The 14,864-nt window shown below is 44.8% G+C and overlaps 1 protein-coding gene across 1 annotated transcript in view; it reads left to right on the top strand.

Annotated features, from left to right (window-relative positions):
* ERICH6B (glutamate rich 6B) overlaps positions 1–14,864 on the top strand; it is a 45,305-nt gene that overhangs the window by 16,496 nt on the left and 13,945 nt on the right. Inside the window, exons 5-9 of the mRNA XM_067562713.1 lie at positions 1,841–1,939; positions 3,500–3,556; positions 7,873–7,940; positions 12,865–12,966; positions 14,245–14,399. Of these exons, the coding sequence (XP_067418814.1) occupies positions 1,841–1,939; positions 3,500–3,556; positions 7,873–7,940; positions 12,865–12,966; positions 14,245–14,399 (481 nt within the window). The remainder of the gene's footprint in view (positions 1–1,840; positions 1,940–3,499; positions 3,557–7,872; positions 7,941–12,864; positions 12,967–14,244; positions 14,400–14,864) is intronic.

A 14,864-nucleotide genomic window follows, 5' to 3' on the forward strand; every position in this document is an offset into this window, starting at 1 on the left:
GGGTGTCCCACGGAGCACAGCACTTAGCAAACGTCCAGCGAAGTTTAGCTATTTATATAAATACAGATAGTAGCTGCTTGATGCCTCCTGGGAGCATCCAGGGTTGTGAGACACCTCGCTGCTGCCTGCCCTCAGTGTGAGAGGGCTTTCTCTGACCTTGCCTTGGCTCAGCTCCTGAACTCCACCAGCCACAGGCACTGTAAGCACACCCCTCCAGGCCTCTCTCTCTCTGTGCAGGAAAGCAATAGGCACACACACCAGCCTGCGAGCCCTCTGAGCGTCTTTCTGGAGTGTCCAACCATTGATCCATGGGGCAGTCACAGTAGTCACAGATTCACTGCTTCCAAAGAAACAGTGCACCCTGGCTCACCGGTTCCCCCTCGGATCAGTGCTCCGCTTAACACACAGTCCATGGGTGTGTTTGTAGTAAAAACCAGTATACGTTTATTTAACAAAGCATAGCAAGGCAAGTGACAGAAGTATTGGCAACAAATGGTTACCTATAAAATAAAATCACAACACACATTCAAGAACCTAGATTCATTAACTAGAGACTCTCCTGTGTTACAGAGCAGTGGTTCTCAACCAGGGGGCTGTGAGCTTGTTTCAGGGGGGCTGCGGGGCCCTGCAGCTGAAGCCCGGCACCCCTCATGGAGCTGAAACGGAGCGGAGCTGTCGGGAGCCTTGAGACTCAACACTCCCAGTAGGACTAAAGTCCTGAGCCCCAGCATCCCCGTGGGGCAGAAGTCCCGAGCCCTCCCACGCGCGGCTGAAGCCTCAAGATCTCATCCTGCCTGGCTGTTGAAGGCCAGAGCCACCCAGGGCTAAAACCCTGAGCTCCCCCTACACACATCCAGTGGAACCAGGAGCCTCTGGCGGGGCCCTGGAGTTTTTATAGTATGTTTGTGGGGCCTCAGAAAGAAAAAAGTTTGAGAACCCCTGTTATAGAGCAGTCTTTCTAGTGTTTTACAGCCAGGCTTGGCTGGGATCATCTATTCGTCAGCCAGATCCAGGGTGTCTGTTTGCACCCCAGGATGTATCAGAACAATCCCTTGTCCTTATTCACAAGCAGGATGCCCCTCAACTGGTGGTCTTTTCTTGTATACTCCTTACTTGTAGATTTCAGAGTCTCTTAATCAGCATCTGGCTCGCTATGCAAATAGGCCTAGGTTGTTATGAACACAAAACACAATGACCAGACAGGGAGATAAGCATCTGTTACCCGCTGCCTCAAAAGGAATTTTCTGAGACATGTTGCCTGGTTACCTGCCTTAAGAACATAACTTTTAGCGTAGAAATATAACTCCTTATATATTATCTGTACATACATTTTGCAATGATAATGATGACCAGCTCTCAGTAGAGGCCTCATGTGCCACCCTTTGGTGAATTAATATGCATATATCCAACCCAGGGGATCTCTGTAAAATTCTATGCACCTTCTGTGTCCTCTGCACCAACAAGTCCCTGGGTCACAATCTGATTTTACACTTGTGAAGCTACATTACAAGAACTGATCCATTTTTATGCTTAGGGACATAAAATCCCCCACTGGGATTAAGAAATAACTTCCATCCCATGAAATCTAATGATTCATGGTTACCCAGGTACAATGTTGTGGATTTTCTCCTTCCCTTGAAGCTCCCAATTAAAACACTTTCAGGGCCGGGAAACCAAACTAGATGGATCACCATCCTATTCCTGTATAATGTTTCTAAGTGGGACAAGAGTTTTGTCCACACGCCACATGGCTCTGGTTAAGGATTAGCCCAGTTTAGCTCAGCACAGTCACTGCACTATGAGACCAACTCGTAACACGAACTCTGCTTTTATGTTTCAGACACTGTGGTACTCTTTACTGACATAGATGAAGAAATTGAGACAAAAGAGTCTGAAGAAGACAGTGAAGAAAACAAGCAAACAAAATCAGATGATCAAGGTCTGGTGTGATTGTGGTGTCTCCATCATTGGCAATTTTAAAATCCAGACGGGATCTTTTTCTAAAAGGGAGGCTCTAGTTCAAAAGAAATGATGTGGGGGAAGTTCTATGGCCTGTGGTATACAGTAAAGCAGACTGGATGATCACAGTGGTCCCTTCTGGCCTGGGAATCTATGAATAATCCAGGTCACTATAAATTAAAGTGGGATTTTTAAGGGTGTTGGGTGCCTAACTCCCAGTGAACTAGCCTCCTTTGAAAATCCCAGCCTTCTTGCTATAAATCAGAGATGGTTAACACTCCGCAGTAATGGGGGAATAAATCATTCTGTCCAGAAAGGGGAAAGAAGACAGAATAATTGTGGGGATGGGGGGATGAAAGAAAAATTGGTGGGAAGGAAGGAAAGACAATGTGGGGTGGGGGGACCAGGCATAGGGGATGAAAGGAAGAGGAGAAAGAAGATGTAGAGAGAGTAAGGGTAAGGAAGAAAAAGTCAGAAGGAGAGAAAGGTTTGAAAGGGGGGAAATTAATTAGAGGTAAAATTGAGGAGAAAAGAAACATGTAGTTAGCAAAGCAAACATAGGAAAGCAAAGAACAAGGCAGACAGGCACAACAAGTTAATTTTTCTCATTGTTTCGTGGAAAGTTTGGCACCAAAATGTTACATAAAGCCAAGTACAAATATATTTTTATATCTGTCGATCAGGATGAGATGTTCCTAGCAGACCAGGGCAGGAGCAAAGCATGGGGTAGCAACCTGCTTTCTCTGTGTTTGGATTTTCTTGCTTTTATTGTATATAGTGCTGCTGCTGGCTTCTATACATAGCTCTGTGGTTATCAGGTAGGATACACCTGCATGAATCTGGGCCGTGGAGTTTTGATGTGCAACCTTTCTTGGTACTTTTACAGCATGTAATTTGACAGTGGCAAACTATTACAGGACAGAATTCCAGACAAACATGTCCCTACGTAGATCTCCCGTTCCGCCTTCCACCTCCCTATAGACTTAAATAACTGAAACATGTTAGAGTCTTTGAAAATGAAAGGAATTGTCTTGAGAGTCCAAAATTTTTTATGGGGGAAGCTCTGTAAAAACCGTGCTTAATTTTTCTCTCTCTCTTACCACAGCATCCCCACTTTTGCTTGGCTGGAATTTATGTAAATAGGATTAACATCTGCAGTTGCACTAGCTAGGTTGCAAATTACACAGGCTATCAACTTTTATGCTTCAGGGCATACACTGATTACCATCTGGGGGGGAGGGGTTAAAAATGAGTTTCTCCCATGGTATTGTATTGTATGATTGACCAGGTACATACAGGAGAGGGAGTGGGTTAGCCTTCACCAGGAGTATCAGTTATATATCACTATCAGAGGTAAAGCACCTGACTGACTGAACCAACGGCCAGTTCCACTATGACATTTCCTATATCTCAGTTCAGTCTACACAATCTCACACTTAAACCACTCCTGAATCTGGACATAGAACACGTAGGTCAGCCGACTACCATTGCACAAGCAGGTTAGCCACTAAAACATACCCTGCTTGGTTTTTATCTATAGTTGTGCGAGCTGAAAGTGATGCATCAGGAGGAGAAGATAAGAAGACAGATGATGAAGGTACGCCAGGATGGGTGGCCATTTGGGCTGTTGAGAGACAACTGTCCTCTCTGCGCAGTGAAGAGACCAAATCGGGCATAAACTCTTGGAGTTTTTCATTACTGCTTTGCTGTAGTGCCGTCCCAACACTGACTAGTTACAGAGGCCAAACAACTGCTTTCTAATATGTCTGAAAGTCACAGGAAAAGTAAGGGCCACATCCTATAAACAGGAACTGAGACTCCTCAACTCCTGTTGAAGTCAATGTGAGTTGGAGACACTCAGCACTGTGCAGAAGGCACTGAGCACTTTGCAAGATCAGGGCCACAGTGGGGGAGAGGGGGCTCATCATGGCAGCGGTGGAGGATTCACAAGGATTTGAGTAATCGAGCTAATGGTGCTTTTCACTGTGAGGGAGACGGAAAGAGTTGGCAACTGGAAAGGAAGGGGGTGGTTTGAGGACCGGTCAGTGGTGGGCATTGCAATATATTCCAGGGTATCTCTAATTAAGGAAGACCCTTGATCCTGCAAGAGTTGAAAACAGCAGCCAGGCTGGGACCAGCAGAGATTTTCAGACCTGCTGAGGCCTCTGATGGATCTAAAATCTATATCAGCAAAGGTTCAGGTCAGACCAGAAGCCGGAGTGGAAAAGAGGTGCCTTGATGGGAGGGAAATGGAATGAGTCTCTGGCTCCAGACAAGAGGCCTCAGGCTGCTGTACATCATGGATGTTGGGAGTGGGGGTGGTACTAAAGGGCACCTGACTAGTGGGTGCTCGCCTACATTCTTTGACTTTCCAAATGCTGCAGTGAGGTGTGAGGTCAGACAAGTTCTTATTTTCTATGAACAAGTGTGCCTAGCCTCAATTTTCAGAACATCTTGGCAGCAGATGATTATCTCTCATTTGAAATGAAGCAAAAAAACAGGAATTGGCAGAAATCTAAAATAAGAAACATAATTAGCAGCAAAACTTTTAATTCTCCATTCTGAGCCATTTCTAAATGAGTTAGTGCTTATTTATCGGACCTGGCTTGACATTTAGACAGTTCCTTTTAATGCTAATAGGGTTGATTACCGGGTTGAATCCTACTACTTTGCAGAAACTACTGTTCAGTATTCAGAGCTGCCAAGTTCTTCCCACACAATAACACCTTCCTTTCTTCACAGTAAATATGTATTATTCAATGCAACCATATTAAAATAAGGCACTTACCGGTGTGAGGAATTTGCTGAGATAATTAGAGCTGCAGCCACCAGCTCACTAGAAATCTAAATTGTGGAAGACACTAGGTACCAATTGCACTGCCTCTTGTCATAGATCATTCTGGCTCTGGACGTGTGCCCTTCCCCACTCCAGCTCACCCCCTGCAAACTTTAAGTTCAGTTTGGCAACTGACCCAAAGCCCATTAAAATCAGCGGGGAAAAAACTCCCGTTGACTTCAGTGGACTTTGGATCAGGTCTTTGCAGGGTTTCACTGTACTTTCTCCCTTACATTCGTATGCCTATTACTATCTTTTATATTGTCAGCTCTCTGGGGCAAGGATTGTCATTATTAGGGGTTTGTACAGTCCCCATTGCAAAGGGGCCCAACGTCATAGTGACCTTAAGGTGCTATCAGAATGAAATCCCCCCCAGAGTGCCAGGCTGCTAACCCTGTCAAGGCTGGTTCAACCACAGCTCTGATGGTGCATTAGTGAGGCCCACAGGCAGACAACTGGGCCCGTGCAGTTTAAGGCAAAAGTTTAGTGTATGACTTTTCCCTCCCTCGCTTGTGCTACACTGCTTTGCTTGCCAGCTGTGTGGGGAGGGCTGGGGAGACATCAGGGCTTGTGTCCAGTACTGATGTCCACTGTTCATTTCCTGTACTTGAGAGGTTAGGGGATTAGTGGATGGAAGTTTCCGTCTAGCCAGAATGAGGTGGAAGCCTGTGATGTGCCTCATCTCAGGCCAAGGAGCTAGGGCAGGCAGCCTGATTTCCCCGTGGGACAAATGTTAGCGCCACAGAGCTCTCAGACAGCAGGGAGAAGCTGTTACTCCATACCACGAGGTGCTGGAGCATGGGGAGTAACCAGACCACTGGTATGTCAATTTGGCCTGGTGGGCTGGGGAGGAACCTCCAAGATCCTCATTATTATGGATTATTAGTTTGACTGGAGCACTTAGGAGCCATCATCAGGGACCAGGATCCCCTGTGCTAGGCTCAGTACAAACACAGAACAAAAAACTGGTCCCTGCCCCAAAGAGCTAACACTCAAGGTTTTTAGGAGGGTTGTTTGACTTTTTTGAAGGTGATGGGGGCTTATATTGCTTTAATCTTTGTCATCCCTTTCCTACATCTCTTTCACACCATATCTGGATTGTATGGAAAGAGAAAACTTTGGGACAGCAGACTAGCTGGGGCACCTGGAGTGAGGGAGGCGGAGGGTTGTAACTAACAAGGCATGTACCCAACATCACAGGACATCATCTCAGACACATTGCTTGATGTGTATATGTTTGTTTCTCTCTGTCATGTCTATTTGGATTGTAAGCTCTTCAGGAGAGACCCCCTATCTTCCTCTGTGATCATATAGTGTCTAGCACAATGGAGACCTGATCTTGTTTGGGACCTTTGGGCTCTTCCATAATAGAAATAGGTGCAAGGAAGGAAGATCCATTCTATTTTTCACGAGTCACCGTTATTGTTTTTTCTCTGTATAGGTATTATGCCCTGCAGAGATCTTTTTCTTTTTTAATCAATCGCTCTTGAAGAGGGCCTGGATTCTCCTCTTGCATCAGTGTAAATCAGCTGTAACTCCAGTGAAGTCAGTTCAGAATGGCACTGGTGTAAATAAGAACAGAATTGGGTCCCATATTCGTTAAACGATTGCATTTTTTAGGTTAAAAATGATAGAATTTAGGAGATAAACATTGTGTCCATGTTATAAATGTTGGTGCAAAATGCCTGCTGAGGAAGCTCCTGGGACCCAGAGAGCCTTATAAATTGGGACAGCCTGGTAAGCCTGCTGAATGGCAAGGACTTGACAAGCCTAGCTGGTTTAACAAGCTTTCTTGATGGCTAAGCGAGCCCAATGAGATTATCATGATCTGTGGAACACAGATACGTAGGCCCAGTAATTTCCCCACGGGTGTGATTATCTTGTAATAGAACTGGGTCCCAGATGCTCATTTCTTATACCATGAAGAAAATGAGGTCTGAAGTTAGAATGCTAGTTTGTACCATTCAGATTGGCTACACAGATAAGACATATGGTTTTAAACCAGTTCTACAAAAGAACACAGGTAAAGGTACAAGTTCCTGCAGGAAGAAGTTGAATCTTTGTCCCACAGAGGCACTTGCACGTTGTATGGTTAGAGCCTCTGGTCACATGTTTAATTTAGCGGGGAAAAGCTGCTATGAGTAATACAGGTTCAGATATATGTTGGTGATAGGCAGTAATGTAGGGTTTCATGGGCCACACTTGAACTACTCTGTCTTAATGTGGGAAATTATCTTTCTTGAAATTAGCTGAGAATGTGTATAAAGTATCCACCCTCTCTCCAGTTTATAAAAATCTGGCAAATGGGTACTAAAGAGTGACATTTGGATGCTATTGTAGCTATTTCAAAATCTGGAGAAAGTTGCTTCTAACTTATTTTTATTCTTGACACAGATTTTATATTTCTTATTTTTCTGAGCCTCATCATGCTGTTAAACATTATTATATGGAGGTCTATGGCCTGCTGTAATAAGACATTTATGTTACACTCTAATAACTAATTTTCACCCATTCTTGCAGTCTAGTATATAACTTATTACTATGAAACATTTTTATAATCCCTCTTCTGTACTATACACCAACATTCAGAAGTGCATATAAATTATTATACCACCTTTGCAAAGGTTCCTTATATGTTACTCTCCAAGGCCAAAATGTCCACACTGGATTCTTAAAATTAGCTTTCTAAATCCATGTGACTAGTGACTTAAGAGGGGGTTGATTTTTCAATGGGAGGGTGTTCTGCACTTTTTGAAAATCAGGCCCGGTTAAGGTGCCTTGAGTTGGGCCTTACATCCGAAAACATAAGCACTTACATACGGATTTAAATGGACTGAAGCGCTAAGCATCCATGGATCCTATAGAAATCAATAGAAGCTGCTCAGCACCACTGAAATTTAGGCCACTTATATTGAACTGCCTAAGAATAGATGTTTGAGCCTAACCATAAGCACTCGGGTTTGAAATGTTTGATTCCAGAGCCTCTGTGGGTGAATTGACAATTGATGCAAATGTCAAAACATTTTTAAACAGTGAGTGAAGGCTAATTCATGTCTTTGTCTTGTTCATACAAAAAGCATCTGGGCCTGATTCAGAAGAGGAGAGTCATGATGACTTGAAAATAACTACCCTGTTCCTAGATGAGGTGAGACTGACGGAGAAATTAAAATGAACACACCAGTCATTCATAAAGAGGAAGCTGCATGGCTTAAGGGAGTGGTAACTGGACAATAGGCCTTTCACCCATAGGTCACCATTCCACACACATCCTATGCTGGTAGAGACTCACAACCAATGGATGTAAATAGTAACTTTTTTTCCACTTGGTGGAGCTCTGCCAATGTACACCAGCTGAGGATGTGGCTGTGACAACATTTTTCCTGATGCTGTTTGGTGGCCTATGGTAAAATGGGTGGGTGAATCTTAGTCCAGTTTGTGCTGAATATGTGTTCACATCAAAAAATCCTCTCTCACTTGGGCAACTTTTTCATCAGCCTCAGCACAGAGGCAGACCGATGGCTTAATGAGCATTAAAACCGAAGGATCCTCACACAGAGGTTCTGTCCCTTCTGGTTAAGGTTGAGGCATGTTTATTTTTACTTTATTTTGTGGGTAGAGCTTGGGGAAAGCTTGCAGTGCTGTCTATGGAGTCTTGTGGGGCATGACTTCAGCCCCTCTGACAAGTACTAAATTCTCTCAGAACAAAGAGGGACAAAGGAAGGCGGCTCCTCGATGAAAATCAGAGGGAAGCTCATGGACAGTTCCTTGCACCTGACACATACAAACAGAGGGCCAATTTCATCCCTGGTGTAACTCCATTGACCTCCACAGAGTTACACCAAAAGCGCATCTTACCTAAGGACTCTTCAGTGACAGAGAGGATTTGTTTTCCCTGACCCCACTGATACCATGTGGTTATATTTCCAGTCAGGTAGTGTAAGATTTGTCAGGTCTAGGGTGAGATGCCTTTCAGAAAAGACAGTTCGCTTCCAGAAAATGCTCTCTTAATGGATGTTTTGACACTCTTGAAAACTGTGCCTAGTGTCCAGGGGAAAGAAAATTAGTTTTGTTTTCCTGACAGCAGACCAAAAATTGCTGAAGAAGCAAATTCTGTTCCCTTTAAAAGAGATTTACGTTTGACCATCAAAATAACAGGAGGCGTATGACAAGAAAAGAAAAGAGCAAGTGTTACTGGTTCAGACAGCAGATGGCTCTCCAGCCATGGTAGGACCTGGTAAAAAACATGTGGGCGGGTGATGTGTCTAATTATCTTCTTTATCCTCCTGCTGGTTTTGCAGCTTCTCAAAGAGAAGCCAAGTTTAAAAGGTGACCGATGTCAGATCCTCTGGTATTTCAGCCTGTCAAACTCAGTCTTATCTGCCTCCTCTGCAATGTAACGTGCTTACCATTACCCAGTTAAAAATAAAAACAAAAAAGAGGGCTAGTTGGGTCTCTCCCTGTTTCTGCTTACACCTCAGCATTTCAATTGCTGGTCTTTTTTTCTTCTTTATTGTGCCTGGATGTTTACATTGCTTTAGTTCAGAAGTGGCTAAGGAGGAGATCAGATAAGGTCCACACAGTCCAAGGAAGCCTCATCATTAATATGGAGGTTCTGGTCTCAGCATGCAGTACTCCATCTTAAACAGACTAGCCTCTGTGCTATGCAGTTTACTGTAGCCAGGGCCTTCACTCTTCTGTCAGCTTCCCATTACAGCCCTCAGTTGGGCAAAGTTGGGATCCCCTGCTGTCCTGATAGTGATTCCTTCCAGTGTGCTATATATCAACTATCTCTTCATCCCTTACTTTCAGGATCTTATAGTTATGACTTGGCTGTTAAAAAGAGATGTGAGCTTAAAGCTAAACAGAGAAATACGTAGACCAAAAAGGAATGTCCATCTATGATGTATATATATTAATATATATGAAAATCAGCTTTGAAAGCTGTGTCCTGTTTATGACAGTAACTTATTTCAACAAATATTTTGAAAGGATTTTAGTACATCAGTTTTGTTTTCCTACAGAGCAGACATATTAGCATGATAGACCTTAATGGCAATACACTGATAATAATAAAACTTCATTAACATATTCATCTAAATGTCAAGACTTGTATGATAGACCATAACAGCTCTTCCAGAGCCACACACAGTCTGCCTTGTCAGTTCTCATTTCTTGAAAGACTATTCTTTCTAGGTACAAAGAATGTAGGCCAAACTTATAGAATGGGGACACTATCCTGGAAAGCAGTGACTGAAAAAGATTTGGGGATCAGGGTGGATAATCAACTGAACATGAGCTCCTAATGTGATGCAGTAGCCAAAAAAGCTAATGCACTCCTGGAATGTATAAGTGGAGGAATCTCAAGTAGAAGTAGAGAGGTTAATTTACCTCTATATTTGGCACTGACATGTCCACTGCTGGAATACCGTGTTCAGTTCTGGTGTCCACAGTTCAAGAAGGATGTTGATAATTTGCAGCTGATTCAGAAAAAAGCTATAAGAATGATTAAAGGCTTCAAAAATATGTCTGATGATGACAGACTTGATGAGCTCGATCTATTTAGCTTAAAAAATAGGAGGTTAAGGGCTGACTTGATCACAGTTTATAAGTACCTATAAAATATTTTGGGAAAACATATTTAATAATGGGCTCTTCAGTCTAGCAGAGAAAGATATAACGTGATCCAATGGTTGGAAGATGAAGCTAGATAAATTCAGATTGTAAATAGGGTGTAAATTTTTAACAGTGAGAGTAATTAACCATTGGAACAATTTACCAAGGGTTGTGGTGGATTCTCCATCACAAACAATTTTTAAATCCCGACTAAGTGTTTTCCTAAAAGAGCTGATGTTTTAGGAATTATTTTGGAGAAGTTCTCTGGCCTGTGTCATGATCACACTGGTCATTTCTGGCCTTGGAATCTATGAATTTGTTCTTTGTAGAAATTGCCTTAAAAATCTTCAGGAATTTTTTTTTCCAACAAAACCTTAAAAAAAAGGGGGGGGGGGGGGGTGAGGGGGAAGGATATTTTGGCAAAAAAAAAATCTTTTTTTTTTTTTTTTTCAAAATTTCCCACAAAACACAATTAACATTTTTCATCCAGCTCTGATGAAGGAGGATGATGGGTTTTCCCACAGTGCAGCCTAGACTGTGGGACCACTGAGCCCCCAATACCACCAACATGGGCTCCCGCTGGCACTGCAATGCTGTATCAAACCACAAACCTCTGGCAGGTACTTCACTTACACAGCCATCCACAGGCAGGGGCATACCCAACTGATTTACATTAATGTTTTCCTAGTCACTCATGAACCATCAGTAAGGAGGCTCTAGTCAATTCCCCCCACCCTTACACGCCAGAATTGTGCTGTCTTGTACTGGTCAGAAGCCTGGCCAGTATACCTAGTCCACCCCTTCATGTGGAGAGGACACGGACTAGCTTTTGTAAACTGAACTGAGATTTCCTAAGCACTTCCAAAACACTGGGTTAAGTCCAGTTTGTAAAATATAAAACAGATTTATTAACTACGGAAAAATAGAAATTAAGTCATTATAAGTAGCCAGCATAGAGATCAGAGTTGGTTGTTTAAGAAACAAAAATAAATGCACAGTCTAAGTTCTACAAACTAAACAGGATTTGAATCAAGCAGTGTGTAGCCGGGAGGTGTGGCCTCCCTCTGAGATTGACGTAGAGGGAGAGCCAAACCCGCCCTGGGGGTTGGAACCTGGAAAGACAACACCTGACCAGAAGCAGGTGGGCGGGGCTAGGCCTTTAAAACCCAGGGCTGCTCGCTCAGTCAGGGGCCAGTGGCCGGGGGAGAAGGATGACACCCCAACACTGACAGAGCCCTGGACTGGGACGCAGTAGAGACCGGTTGGCCTGCATCCCCCTTCCCTCACCCTGACCTGGGGAGGATGCCGGCTGAGCATCAGAACATGCCCCTTACTGCCTGCCCTGCCCTGCCTAAGGGCCAGGCCAGAGACTACTGACTCGCCTTGTCTAGGGCGCGAGACTGTGTTTGCTGGCCTGCCCTCCCAAGGGGCTAGGCTATAGACTGCTTCCTTGCCCTGCTGAGGGCTGTTTCCCGCTGCCAGCCCGTCCCTGGCTGAGGGCCAGACCATAGACTGCTGGCACGCCCCATAGGGCAAGAGACTATTCCCCCAAAGGAGTGGCCTGAACCAAGGCTCACCCTACCGAGGGCCGGAGGCGGCCCCTTTAATTCGGACTCCCTGAAGGGCGTAAGCACTGGGAGGTGTGGCATCCCTCTGAGATTGATGCAGAGGGAAAGCCACCGGTGCTGTCCCCTACAGGGGATCTTCTACACAGTGTCTCACCCTGACAGATGGTACAAGAAGGTTAAGATCCTCCATACACACACTGAAACTGCCTTGCAGCCCAGGACCACTCTTCCCCAGTTCAGAGTCTGTCCTCCAGACATTTCTTCCAGGTATTGAGTTGGGGGAGCGGGGAAGAGAGAGGCCAACTGATCATGTCACTTCCCCTCTTTTATAGTTTCTTCCAGCTTGCTGGAAAGATCTTTTGCTATGATGTGGGGGGTCCATGCTCATTGGTCATACAGTATCCACGTGCTCTCTCTGAGAAGTCTTCATTGTATATAGTTCCTGAGATAGTGGTTATTTTCTTGATGAGTGTTGGTGAGCCATTATTCCTGTCTGGCTGTTCTACTGTTATACCTGAAAAGCTGGTTGTGGGTGTTCCTAACCTCACAACACGTTTCAATAACACACACATAGCAAAACTTCATAACTTCACATATAATGATAGCACATACAATCCAACAGGCTATTAATATTCAACGGATCAAGACTTTTAAAGTGATACTGTGATACTGGCTGGATTAGGGGGACTATTCATAATGTTATTTAACATTAATATGTCAAAATTACAATAATTCATATGAGGTAGGCCATATCAGGTATCATTAAAAAGGTTATAATTTGCTAAGTATGATGATATTGTTTCTGTTCATCTGTTATATGTGTATTGGAAGTTGTGGATATGTTTGATGTATCTGTATTTTAACTTGTGCTGTGCTTTGTCCTTTGAGGAAAATCGCTTTGCTGAAGCTCTTGAAGCCTGTGAGTTTTGTTATGCTGATGCAAAGCCCATCCCAACAGTAGAAGACCTGGACACAGAACCACTGGAAACTGTGAGACGCTTGTGCTACTTAAACAATTAAGCTATTTTTTCCTGGTAATAGTCTAGCAGCAAAGCCAATATGTTAACATGCCCTGGCAGTTCCTGATAACTAGTACCAATCACAGGTGATTAGACCAGGACTCTGGAGGTGAGGGAACTGCTTGGCCTTTTGTAACATATTCAGGATTAGACTTTGGTCAAGCAGTATCCTGGAAGAAAGAAAATTTGGCATCCCCAAGAATTCCTGCTGCCATCAGAGGTTGGACACAAAACAAGGTCACCCCAAAATCATTATGAATTATACCAATGGAGGGAAAAATCCACAACAAAGAATGGGGAGCAGTTTGATCCAGTAACCCTAGCACAAAGTTTGAGATTCAGTCTTGTGATCTGTTCCTGAGTCTACTATGGTCTTGCCAGGGGACCGTGGGCAAGTCACCTTTTTTCTCTGTGCCTGAGTTTCCATAAATGTAGGATGATACATTATTGAATGGGGTGGGAGACAAAGGAAGAGAGCTCCTGCCATATGCTGTAGTGATAATTGTTCTGTGGGAAAGAGGACAACAACCAGACATCAGAGTTGGGGAGGAAGGCAGAGGCAGGCCTAAGGGGGCAGTCCATGGAGAAGGTTGAGAGGAATTGGATGACAAGCAGGTTGAAGTGGAGAGGAAATTGGATTAAGAAGGCAAGGGGGAGAAAGGCGGAGCACCACACTGCCCCCCACAGCCCTTTGGTCATGGGTGTTGAGGGGGAAATGGGAAGAGATTACTGAAGGAGTGGATGGGTGAAGAATCATAGAAGATTAGGGTTGGAAGGGACCTCAGGAAGTCATCTAGTCCAACCCCCTGCTCAAAGCAGGACCAACCCCAACTAAATCATCCCAGTCAGGACTTTGTCAAGCCAGGCCTTAAAAACCTCTAAGGCTGGAGGTTTTTAAAGTGTGGCTTGACAAAGTCCTGGCTGGGATGCAAAGTTGGAGAGAGACAACCTGGCTTCAGTCAAGGAGAGGAGCTGTAGCTTGCAAGAGAGCCATGTGGGGTTCTTGGAAATGGAGCGGGTGGTGAGTCAATGGGCCAGCGCCTCAGCTGGTGCAATGGAGCTAAGCAAAGAATCTGGTTCACGGGCATTAACACAGCCATCTGATGTGGGGAAAAATCCTGCATCATGCAGGAGGTGATCTTGCTTTATGTCAGCCCGCTCACCCGTTGGCAGAATGTCAAGCTGTGTTTCCGCCAGTTCCCTGTGTAGGCTGCTCCCGCTGTGTTCCCACGTGTGGTGTATTTTGTAGCTGCTATGCTGCAGGATGTACAAGGAGGTGTTTGAGCGTGTGCTTAAGGAGCTGATGGAAAGCACCTCGTCGGAGGAAGAGATTGACATTGCCCCTCATCCTCACCTTTCGCAATCAGTGCTAGAGAGTGAAACCAGAAAGAAACTTGAGCAACAGTAAGTGTCCCTGTGATAGGTGCAGAGCCCCCACACTGATGAGGAAGGTGCCAGAGAGGCCCTAGCAGCAGGGCTAGCCTGCCCCTCCGGTCTTGTCAATCATGTACTGTAGGGAGAAGGCATTTGCAAAGGAGGAACCTGCAGTCAGCTGGGGAGGGGAAGGCGCAGGAGTGCCCTCAGTAGGAGACTGCTGAATGGACTCCTGAAACCACAGAGGGGAGCTCCCATCCAGGAGATCGTCACCCCAACGCTACAGGGAATCCAGCGAACCCCCAGGCTAAGCCAAACAGAGTAAGCCCGACTCAGCAGCCCAGCCAGGGAGATTTCTCAAAACCCTCTATGTAGGTGCTGTATTGTTGGCGGCACTCCACCACCCCCTCCACCACCACTCCATGTGGGGCCTCAGGAAAGGGGTACTCCTTAGTGCGTTGGGGCATTTAACTTTCCTTCCGATCCCCCATCAGG

This window comes from Emydura macquarii, unplaced genomic scaffold (genome assembly GCF_026122565.2).
Source record: "Emydura macquarii macquarii isolate MOO-44397 ecotype Brisbane River unplaced genomic scaffold, CSIRO-AGI_Emac_v2 contig_2473, whole genome shotgun sequence".
Taxonomy (NCBI): domain Eukaryota; kingdom Metazoa; phylum Chordata; order Testudines; family Chelidae; genus Emydura; species Emydura macquarii.